Source organism: Thamnophis elegans, chromosome 10 (assembly GCF_009769535.1).
Source record: "Thamnophis elegans isolate rThaEle1 chromosome 10, rThaEle1.pri, whole genome shotgun sequence".
Taxonomy (NCBI): Eukaryota; Metazoa; Chordata; class Lepidosauria; order Squamata; family Colubridae; genus Thamnophis; species Thamnophis elegans.
The window spans coordinates 24,986,296-24,998,052 of record NC_045550.1 but is presented as its reverse complement, the minus strand read 5'-3'; the positions used below and the strand labels follow the sequence as shown (position 1 = coordinate 24,998,052).

Sequence of the window (11,757 nt, the reverse complement as noted above, 5' to 3'; positions counted from 1 at the left end):
GAAACCCCATGCTATCAATTTGCCACTCCAAAATTACATGTTGGGTACACCACTAATTGACTACACACTGCTTGGTAGCTCCTAATGAATTTGACCATGTTAAGAATTACTCATTTTGTAAATCTACCACTCAAAAACAGCCCTTTACCACTACTGTACAGTAATGAGATCCGTGAAATAAGGCCAGTTCGTTTCCCACAGGATAAAGGATCAGCTAATTAAAATCCAGATCATAGAATGGCTTAAAATTCCTACAGTGAAGCGCTGCTGAATCGATCTTTTTTGCTTTATCTGGAAGAAATCCCATTGCATTGAGACTACCGGTACATCAATGCCAGGGAAAAAGTGTGTACCGCAATTGCAATTGTTATTCTGCCTTTCCATCTATGCAACCCAAAAGGTACTACCGACTAATTACTCATTTGCACTTATAAGCCCATAATGTATCTTCCAACAGTTCGTCTCTTCTCCGCAGTCCGCTCCCATTAGAAACTCTCCGGAAAGGGAATTCGCGAGGCGATCATAGGCTAAACCGAGCCGATCGAGGATTATGCGCCTGCGTGATCTGAAGAAGGTGGAGCCAAGGCTCTCTCTCGTCGACGCATGCGCTTTGGCAGGCATCGCCCCGCGCAGGTAACAGATATGATCCTTCCCCACCCCTCAAAATCCGGCCTTCCTTGTGCCTCGGTCGGTGCTCCAGCCACCCTTGCCGAGGAGAGCCAGGCGGGAGGGAAAAGCTGGGGCCAGTTTAGAGGCGGCGATGGGATCGAGAAGGATCAGGGCGGAAAGTGTAATGAGGGTGGAGGAGAGGTGGGGGGAAGCGTTGGGGTGCACCTCGGCATTATTTCAGCAAAATGTGGGTGCTTGTGCCATGTTCGCGAGGAAGACAGCCTGTTTTCCTTTCTCAATTTCTGTATATTTAATTGTTAAGAAACTTTTCTGGGACGGAAAGAGGAAAACCTGGATTGTTTTATAGGTGCCATTGATGACACCAGTTTTAATCTGTGCTCCAAACACTGTCATAATGTTTCTTCCCAGCAGTCTTGAACCCCATAAGCTCTAGCCAGGATGATCACTGATCAGAAATTATGGGAGTTGAAGTCCAGGCATATTCATGGATGTCAGGATACTTAATATACCTTCCTCTTTGGGGGGGGGGGGTTATTGTAGGACCCCCTGGGTAACTGGCAGTCAGGTTAATCACATCCCTAATTATTTGAGAGTAACAGCAGCAAAATAATTCTTCCCCCTCTGAATTTTGCTTGAAATGAAAGTTTACTGGATATAACTGAGAATCTAAAAGGACTCTGCTAAGTTCGGATACAGGAATAAAATAAATGCTTGGACCTGAACTCTGTTCGTTCTAAGCCCATGCCTTGCCTAGAGTGCTGCCGTTGATAGAGAATGAGGTTCTCATAAAAATAAAATATACATAAGTATAAATACTGCCCATTCCGTTATAAAAGATGAAATATGTTTTGGGGGAATGCAAATCTGGAAGAATGCAAACTGTTGCCCAGATACTTTTCTATTCACATTTGCAGAACTGAATAATGTTACTTCTTTCTGTTCCTACATCTTTAAACATAATGTAGACTTTTCTCTCCTAATATAATTTGGAGTGGAGTGTACATATAGTACAAGTCACTTAATGAGGAATCAAAAGCTTTTTATTTATTCTTCAGAAGAAGAAACCAGATATTCTTATCAAAATATAGAATTTATTGTTTGTGATTCCTAATCACTCCATTCCCCCATTATTTATTTTTTTAAGAGGGTGTAGAGTAGACCATATTTCTGCCTAGCAAATCCAGCCACACTTGCAGATTTATGTTTCATACAAATCCATGAAATATGGTTCACTAAAACTTGGTTCAACTAAGGAGAAGTGTGTTATATGAACACAAACATTGAAAGTTGCAAATATGAGGGGAAAATAAGCCAGTGTTCATAATAAATAGAGATTTGAATGCAGTTATATTGCATTTGAAAAACAATGCTACTGAATCACCTTACATTGATTGCAAACTTGCCTGAAATTTGGTTTTATATTTTGATGGGGGTTTGGTTTATATACTATGTTTTAAACTATGGCTTTGATTTTGTATGTTGCATGAAACCAGCCACACGTCTTATACATAGTAACTGTATTTTTAATTAATTTTATTAAAAAAATGTGGCTAAGCAAACCAGGACTTAGTGTGATATAAAATCCTACATTTTAATATAATGGAAATCGGTCAATATAATATTCTAAAGACACAAAACAATTTTACTGCAGGATTGGTAATGTAAAATGCGAAAATTTTATATAAGCCATTCTGAAGAACTGAGGAACAGCAGCCATTACAAGTAACACTTGTAAGTATCATAAATAAGATTTGTTTGCATGTATGTGACTGATATGCTGGATGTGAGTCACTATTGGGTTGCTATCAATGTCTACCATTCTTCAAACATAGTTTTGCTTAATCATGCTAGTTTTTTCCATTAACTCTTCACTAGTGTTCTGTACACACAAACACACACACACACACACACAAACATTTATCTCTATTTTGAAGACGTAATAAAGATAGGCTGTTGGAATTCCAGATGGAGAAATCTGAGAATTTGAGCTACTGAAGGTTTAGAATGGTTAAGTTTTAAATATTGGTAATTTAAGAGTTGAGTTTTTTAAATCAAACTTTAAGGCAAATTGAATTACAAGAAAGCAACAGCTTTATATGTAATTGTTCCTTTTATTTCCTGTTGATGTAATAGATGCTTCAAAGAGAGTCATGGTGTCATAAACTTTTATTGTGACCTAAGATAATCAAAGACTCAAAAATGGATTTTACTAAAGATAGCTGTGTTACAGTTGGAATTTGTATTGTTGAAAAGTACACCAGTCAGGATTTTTTTAGAGTGGGATGGTGGAAGGTTTTTTTTTGTTTTACTTAATACTTAATTCAGCAATAACTTCCCTCAAAAGAAAATAATTTGATACTCTGTTTCTGTAGATACACTCATTGTTGTAGATTTTAGGATGAGACATAAATGCTCTTTGCTCCCTTTTATTACTGGGGAGTGGCTTTATGACTTATTTTGAGATACTTCTTTGACATAGTGCTCATGTGAATTGCTTTTTAGTTTCTTCCAGTTAGTTATAAAGGTAGTCCTTGACTTAATGACCAGTTGCTTAGTGACTGCTCAAAGTTATGACAGACCCTCCCTCCACCCCCCCCCCTTACGTATGTCCAGGTTTTGACATTATGGCTGCTACAGTGTCCCTACAGTTGTATGAACAAAATTCAAATGCTTATAACCAACTGAAGATATGCTGCAGTGCTTCCCATGACTCCCTCTCCCCCCAATCCTGCTCTGCTGGGTCTCTAGAGATTGTATAGAGAAAGATATCCTCTGACCTTCCTACAGGCCATATAACTCCATCCTGGAAGTGGGTGCCATTTTGGAGTAGCTGGAATTTATTGAGGCTGTTTGCAACTTGGTGCCTCCTTCTGGGCAGAATTGTTGGGCCTCCGCTGTGTATGAAAGCTGCACAGTGCAGCAGGCGCTTCCAGAAGGAGATCTAGAATAAAAGGCAAATGGCCAATCAAGGATGGGGCTGTGTGAGGAGGAGGGAATGGGACCCAGTGGGATGGAAAGCAGACCCAAGGCCTGTAAAACCAGCAAGTTTAATAACTAGAAAGTAATGATAGTATGTGAAATGACTAACCTGCCTGAAGTCATCCAATATATAATATAACAGTATGCTCTTTATTGCATATTCCATTTCTGAGTTTTGCAGAAAATAAATCTCTGGGTGATGGTCTGAAATGGATTTTAGCCCCGCTGAGAATTCTACCAAATAGGATTGTTGTACTATTTATTCTTTTTTAAAAGTAACTTTGCATCTTTAGTTGCAGAATTAATTGTTAAAGTTTATAGGCACTTTAGCATACTTTGTAATATCTAGGTTGTTCAATATATTATATATAGTAACTGGAGATAATCGCTTGCCCTTCTGCTTTATTGCTACATTAACACAGGTGATTGGATGGGAGTTATGATAGAAAATCCAAGGAAGGGGGATCAGTTTTAGCATTGGGTGAATTGGGGTATTCTGAGCCACTTGCTTTATTATCTTTTATGCACTGAAGTACATCTTGTTTTTTCACTGGAAACACTGAGTAGTTCCCAAATAAGCTTTACATGTTAACTGTAGTTTATCACAATATGCATATCTGAAAAAGTGGACAAAATTGGCTCTGTGCATGTGTAGGATCTTTACATTGTCCAAGATATACCTATGTGCTGGCTTATGGGCAATGGAGTCGAAGATACAATGCAAAGTTTTATTTATATTGAACAACTTTTCAAATGCATGTGCATTACTAAGAACCCTACAGAATATTTACAGCCATAAATTCATAATGTTAAAACAATATATGAAATTTGTTTATGGTGAAAAACATTTATCAAGTAAATAAAATGCTTAAAAATTATTCATTGGTTAGTACAAGATGGCAAAAGAGAGACTACCTGAATTACATTGGATGGACAATTCTACAGTTTGGTTATTCCAGTTAGAATAGACCTTCTTCTTATTCTACCCTATCAGGTCACTACCACGGAGAAGTCAAAGCGTTCTATTAAATCCTAGAAATTGGATAGCTGATATGGAAAGAAGAGTTCTATCCAAATGTGGATTAAATTAATTTTCCTGTAGGTTGGACATATATCTAACCTAGAATGTAGGCTAGTCATCCAAATGACCTCTACCGGCTGTGATTTGGGAAAGGCATTAAGCTTGGCTTTTTCTTAGGGACAGATGTGGCTGTTTGGAGGCTCTTCCCTTTTCCAATGAGGTGTCTGTTTGATAGCATTTTATTGCTCCTTGGTGTGTCACAAAGTTATTGTTACTCTTGTTTTAACCTTCTTTAAGCATGATGGCTCGTTACCGATGGTATTGATTTGAGTAGCTTATAAACCCAGTTAAATAAAACAAGATAAAATTAAAATATCTGTTTTTTATAGATATAGATAAGATATAGATAAATTTATTTATAGGCCGCCCTTTTCCCTGAGGGGACTCAGGGCGGCTTACAACGTATAGGGAAGGGAGTACACACAATGACATATAAAAACAATACGTAATTAAAAATAAAAGCAACATTCATTCATCATTCGGGAGGGGACGGATTATAATCTTTAACCCCAGGCCTGACGGGATAGCCAGATCTTGAGGGCTGTGCGGAAGGTCTGGAGGGTGGTGAGGGTACGAATCTCCACGGGGAGATCGTTCCAAAGGGTCGGAGCTACTACTGAAAAGGCTCTCCTCCGCGTAGTTGCGAGTCGACACTGACTGGCGGATGGAACTCGGAGGAGGCCTAATCTGTGTGATCTAATAGGTCGCAAGGAGGTAATTGGCAGGAGGCGGTCTCTCAAGTACCCAGACCCACTACCATGGAGGGCTTTATGGGTGGTAAGTAGCACCTTGAAGCGCACCCGGAGATCAACAGGTAGCCAGCGCAGCTCGCGGAGGATAGGTGTTATGTGGGCGAACCGAGGTGCACCCACAATCACTCGCGCGGCCGCATTCTGTACTAGCTGAAGTCGCCGGATGCTCTTCAAGGGCAGCCCCATGTAGAGCACGTTGCAGTATTCCAGCCTAGAGGTCACAAGGGCACGAGTGACTGTTGTGAGAGCCTCCCGGTTCAGGTAGGGTCGCAACTGGCGCACCAGGCGAACCTGGGCAAATGCCCCCCTGGTCACAGCCGACAGATGATGATCAAAGGTCAGCTGTGGGTCCAGGAGGACTCCCAAGTTGCGAACCCTGTCTGAGGGGTATAATATTTGGCCCCCCAGCCTGAGTGATGGAACACTAGCCAAATTATTGGGAGGGAAACACAACAGCCACTCGGTCTTTTCCGGGTTGAGTACAAGCTTGTTAGCCCTCATCCAGTCCCTAACGGCTTCAAGACCCCGGTTCATCACGTCCACCGCTTCATTGAGTTGGCACGAGGCGGACAGATACAGCTGGGTATCGTCCGCGTATTGGTGGTATCTTATCCCGTGCCTCCGAATGATCTCGCCCAGCGGTTTCATGTAGATGTTAAATAGTAGGGGGGACAAGACCGACCCCTGCGGCACCCCATATGTTAGGGGCCTAGGGGTCGATCTCTGCCCCCCAATCATTTTTACCTAGCATGATGAGTGATTATTAACCCATTAGGACTCAGCCTTATTTGGAGACCACTACAATGTGATGATTCTTATGTACATTTCACGATTTCATTTGTGAAATGAAAAATAAAATGAGCTACAGTTGTTCTCTGAAGTACATTGGTGGGTAGTTGAGCTTTCATGCGATTTTCTTTTAAGCCATGCAAATGCTTCACACAAACTTGTTTGCTGCGGAAAAAATGCACACACTTCCCTCGTGATTCTTCATTACAAGTGAAATAACTCCTACACTGTATAACAAGTGTCAACATTAAGTACTCTATGTCTACCTTTTTGGATCTGTAAAACATATGTACTGTATTTTAGTGAGTTTTTGTTCTATGTACCTTGCACTCCAGGTAGGAAACATACAGTACGTCTGAAGTAGGCTAAGATCTATCATACTTTCTTTTTTCCTTCTGTTTAATCATGTCCAAATCTTGGAGACTGCCTGGAAAAGTCTCTGCAGGTTTCTTGGAAAGGTTTTGCAGAAGTAGTTTGTGGTTGTCTCCTTCTTGAGAAAAAGTGACTGGCTCAAGGCCACCCAGCTGGCTTTGTGTTTATGGTGGAACTAGAACTCCTGACTTCCCAGTTTCTAGCCTGATGCACTAGCCACTGCACCAAACTGATTGTCATGATAGTTCTTACTGTATTATATAGTAAGTATAGTATGGATTTTGATAAAGGAGAATATTTGTAACTCAGGGTTGAAATAAGAGCCGATGTGGCGCAGTGGTTAGAGTGCAGTACTGCAGGCCACTTCAGCTGACTGCTATCTGCAGTTCGGCGGTTCAAATCTCATTGGCTCAAGGTTGACTCAGCCTTCCATCCTTCCGAGGTGGGTGAAATGAGGACCCAGACTGTGGGGGCAATATGCTGACTCTGTAAATCGCTTAGAGAGGGCTGAAAGCCCTATGAAGCGGTATATAAGTCTAACTGCTATTGCTATTGCTAAATGAGGGTTGTTGGAGCTTTTTGAGCTTGGTTGTTTTCTTGCAGACATTTCATTACCTACACTGGGTAGCATCATCAGTGCTAGTGATGCTAGCTAGTTTCAGTAGTTTCAGTAACTATCTAGCTAACATTAGCACTGCTGATGTTACCTAGTTTGGGTAATGAAACATCTGCAAGAAAACAACCAAGCTCAGAGACCACCAAAGACCCCTCACAGTAGGGGTTGCTTCTGAGAAATTTTAAAAATTAGAAGAAATAAGAAAGAAGTAACTGTTGTGGAAATTTTCTTAGGATCGATTTCTCTGATGTCTACCATTTCTTTCAATCCACAGGTTGTAAACCATGGCACAATCTGAGAAAAAAGGTGGATTACTTCGGAAATCTTCATCTAGTAAGAAACCCCTGAAAGAGAAGGTTGTGTTAATGTATGATGAGATCTTCACAGTAAGCACTGGATTTATTTTTCTTTTATCATAACAGAGTTTGGTATTCTAGTATTATAATGTCTTGTAGTATGATTGAGAAGGAAGACTAATGTTCCTTAATCAAACAATATCTTGGCATGTTTTTACTTTAATGGGCAGACTGTTAACAATATCACGTAAAACTAAACTTGTTATCTTCAGGTTATAGCCATCACTGTAATAGTGATCCCATTTCCTTTCAGACAGAAGATCCCAGTAAATACAACCCTCGGTTTTGGGAGGAGCTCTTCCTCATGAAGGTAATATAGATTGAAAAAAATTCTTTATGTTTATTCTTACAATTATCAATTTCCAGTTTTTCTTGCCCTTAGTAATTCCACCATCAGCTTAAGCTCTACTTCTTGCCTCTCAGGTGAATTTGGAATATCTGGAAGGAAAGCTAGAATCTCTGGATGGTGAAGAGTTAATGAAGATAAAAGATAACATTAATTGCTTATTCCAACGTTGCATCTGGGCGTTAGGAGAAGAGCATCCAATCAGAGTGGTCAACGCGTTACAGGTGCCATGAATTTCCCTTGGCTTTCATTAAACAAAACTTATGAACTAATAATCAGTTATGCTAGTGCTAATGAAGGAATTAGTCTGCATTATTGTGGTCAATAAAATATCTTTTGGTTCAGTATGCTGAATCAGGCATCCCTTCTTAATTACTTTAACATCTTTGGCAATGATAACATATTTTCCTTTTTTATTGTTAAATGATTCAGGAGAGCTTGATATGTTATACATTTTGATAAAATATCAGAAAGAAAGAGGTGAAGCCAGTGAAATTATTCTGCAAACGTCACAGTTTCCCTTAGTGAGATATTTCTTGTCTGCCTTTGGAGGTCTGTTTTTTTTGTTTGCTTGTTGGTGGAAAAGAGAAAGTACAGATGAACCTCTGGTCACATGCTATTGGATTTATGATATTGAAATTCACTCTAAGCGATCTAGGGCAGGGCTGTCAAACTTGTGGCCCATGGGCCGAATGTGTCACGCGCTGATCATGCCCATGCTCGGTTTAGCAGGGGGGGGGGAAGTCACGATAAGTCACGTGACATGAGTGACACCTCTGATGTAGGGTATCATACTTTTAAAAACCCAAATGCCATAAATTTAAATTTCTACATTGGTGATGGCAGTTTTCGCTGCCCAGGAGGCTTTGTCTCACAATGCCTGCATGCGTGAGTTTGTGTTTTCTGCTGCAGACACTATGTGCTCTGATCCGTGGGGTTCATCAGAAGAACAAATCCACATCTGGCTTTGACATCATCAATATGCTAATGGGCTTTGACAAAGCTGAATTGTGCATGAAGGTGAGAGCTTGCTATATTGAAATAACGGGTTTTATTTTCATTCTAATAACATGTATGTTACGTGGACTTGTGAATTAGTCACATGATGATAGGAAGGCATGGATTTTGGGGAAGGAAAATCCCACTGTGGCCTGAGGCTATTCTTCCTTCACTGTTCAATACTGCATTTCTCCTACTACCGCAGAAGCAGGAGTGGGATGGAAGGAGGCATTGTTTCTGGTATGTTCCTGCACACACAGAAAAAGGTTCCTTTTCCTGTCACCCAGAACTCAAAAGTTTTTTTTCTAGCCCCCAGTCCTCAGAGACTAAATTTTCTTAGCAGAGAAAAGCAGTCTCACTTGGAGAAGAAAGTTGGCTTTATTTGATTTTCAGGCTAGATTTTCCTCATCCTTAACTTAAGTTGTGTTGTGCTGTTCAAAAATAGACATACATTCAGTTGGCAGAGTAGCTTGCGCATAGAATAACATGCTTCTTTCTCTTCCTAGGTTCCTGATAGTTCCTAGTCTAGATACTGACAAAATGTATTTGGGCTGTATCAAGGAAATAACAGAAAATTACAGCATGATAATAAGTAGCTTCTTTAATGATATATCAATACCACAGTGTAGCATATAGTTAGGTTCTTTAAATACAAAATAAATAATGAAATAAGTATATCAGCTTGATTTAATTATTTATCATCTATTGCATAAAATATTGTACATAAAATAACCACAAAAAGAGATTCAGTACATCATAGAAGCACAGCAGTAGTGAAGGTTAAAAGCAACTTGAGTTTGAAACAAATTACCAGTATAATAACTTTTTTCTAGAATCTGATGGAGAGTTTGGATGCATTACTTTGCGCAGAAGGCTCTGAAAGTCTCAAAAGTTTGTGCCTGAAACTTTTACTTTGTTTGGTAACTGTAAGTAATATATAATGATTGGTTAACTCTAGAAAAGTATTTATTATGAAAATATGGAAAGTGTACTTTTAAACTATTATAAGCTATTGAGATATTGTGGTAATCAGGACAATATAGCAAGTTTTAAAAATAAATATAATAATATATTTAACTTGCATCCTGCCAAATTCTTAGTGACTTTGGGCACTTAATATTACAGCCTTCTAAATTAACATTTTTTTTAATCTAACTATGGAATTAGATATATTAATTAATATATTAGAGGGTCCCTTTTTTGCTTCAGTTATAAAGGTGATTCCTTATATAGACCCTACTTTAATGTGTTTAAATGAATGCATACAATATGAACTGAACACCCAACTTTGGTCATCCAAACCAAAAAGAAAATGGAAACAATTATGAAGAAAAAGAAGTGGGGGATAACTAAAGTGAACTAAAGCTAATGGAAATATAGGAAGTACAGCTTCATTGTTATTAGACAGCATTAATGTGGTTTCAGCTCAATTGAATAAACTTTAGCATTTCCTTTGCTCATTGTTCAATAGTAGAAGAACTCTGCTGGCTTTATTTCCAGTGTTAAGAATTGATCTCACTATTATCAAAGAAATGTTTCAGAGTTTGCTATTTAGAAAACATTAATAAGACTTAAGCCTGCAACAAATCATCAAGGAAAATTGTACCATGAAGGCAAAGTAAGCTTTCTACTAAACGACATATTTATCTGTATGGTGTTTAATGTGCCCCAAATCCATAATCTTGGGATAGCAATATATATGTATGAAACACTTAATTTAAAGAACTCTTTACAGGAGAGTTTAATAAAATATACAATTGAGAGACTCCCCCCCCCCCCGTTAATCTTAATATGCACAGATTTATTGCTAGCAAATGATAAGAGCGTGTTTGAATTATTTTGGAACTAAAAATCCCAATTTCTTTGATTTTACTTAGGTGACAGATAATATCAGTCAGAACACAATTCTGGAGTACGTGATGATTAATAGTATTTTTGAAGCTATCTTACAGGTAAATCAGCATTTTCCCCTCTACCTCTGGGTGCTAATCTGGGATAAAACATTTCTGTACATTGTGAGTAACCCATGGACGACATGCGTTTTTGGCTGCTTTGTTCTGCCTTCATTTGGGTAGGCATAGTAGGAAACTAGAATAGAAGTCTTAGGAGTAAGGACAAGGCTTCTCTTCTGCAGTACCCCTGTAATATATATGACTTTGTGGCTATGTTTCTATGAAGACCTTAGGACTGAAGTGGTTGCCAACATACTTGCTGTAACCATACATAGACTTTACCTTCATGTTGCTTAAATGCAAATGTGGGATAATTGAAAGCAATGAGGTAAAAGCAATTTTCATATTGATAGGTTTTAAGAGCTCTTCATCTGATTTATTTAATAACTTGGTGCAAGAGGAATCACACAGGATATTGAATCTAATTTCCATTGGATGGGGCATCTAGGACTATACCCATTTGTTTATTTCCTCAAAACTGCTAATTTTTCATGCAAGAATTTAGTTTCAGTTTGTGATTTCTACAGGAAAGAAGAAAATTTAGTTTTACTCCAAGCTTACAAAATTCATTTTGGGCATAGGAAATTTTCAGCTCATCACGCTACCTGTTTTTTGAAATCTCCCATCCATAGCTCCTTGAAATACATTGTTTTGATTAATCAAAGCTTTGCTTGCTTATTTTTAGATCCTTTCCAATCTTCCCAGTCGCAGGGAACATGGTTATGAGGTCGTGGTCCTGCTGGCATTATTAGTGAACTACAGAAAGTATGAGGTGAGTGCTTGACATAGGATTGATCTGGTAAAGTTGTAAAATAAAATAAAAACTCTGGACAAATATTCTCTCTTTCCCTCAATGGAAAGGACTCTTGTTCTTGGTAACACACT

General features: G+C 38.8%; 1 protein-coding gene across 5 annotated transcripts in view; it reads left to right on the top strand.

The window, feature by feature from the left end:
- The first annotated feature begins 531 nt into the window (after positions 1-531).
- ARMH3 (armadillo like helical domain containing 3) overlaps positions 532-11,757 on the top strand; it is a 154,200-nt gene continuing 142,974 nt past the window's right edge. The window contains exons 1-10 of one of the 5 annotated variants that reach the window (XM_032225546.1): positions 532-633; positions 2,282-2,361; positions 4,604-4,707; positions 7,494-7,605; positions 7,829-7,885; positions 7,999-8,145; positions 8,834-8,941; positions 9,754-9,846; positions 10,798-10,872; positions 11,558-11,644. In XM_032225546.1, coding sequence (XP_032081437.1) covers positions 7,504-7,605; positions 7,829-7,885; positions 7,999-8,145; positions 8,834-8,941; positions 9,754-9,846; positions 10,798-10,872; positions 11,558-11,644 — 669 coding nt within the window. In that variant the 5' untranslated portion in view covers positions 532-633; positions 2,282-2,361; positions 4,604-4,707; positions 7,494-7,503. Of the gene's footprint in view, positions 634-658; positions 688-723; positions 791-2,281; positions 2,362-4,603; positions 4,708-7,493; positions 7,606-7,828; positions 7,886-7,998; positions 8,146-8,833; positions 8,942-9,753; positions 9,847-10,797; positions 10,873-11,557; positions 11,645-11,757 lie in introns of those variants that run through there. The other 4 variants (XM_032225543.1, XM_032225544.1, XM_032225545.1 and 1 more) reach the window with 4 other exon arrangements.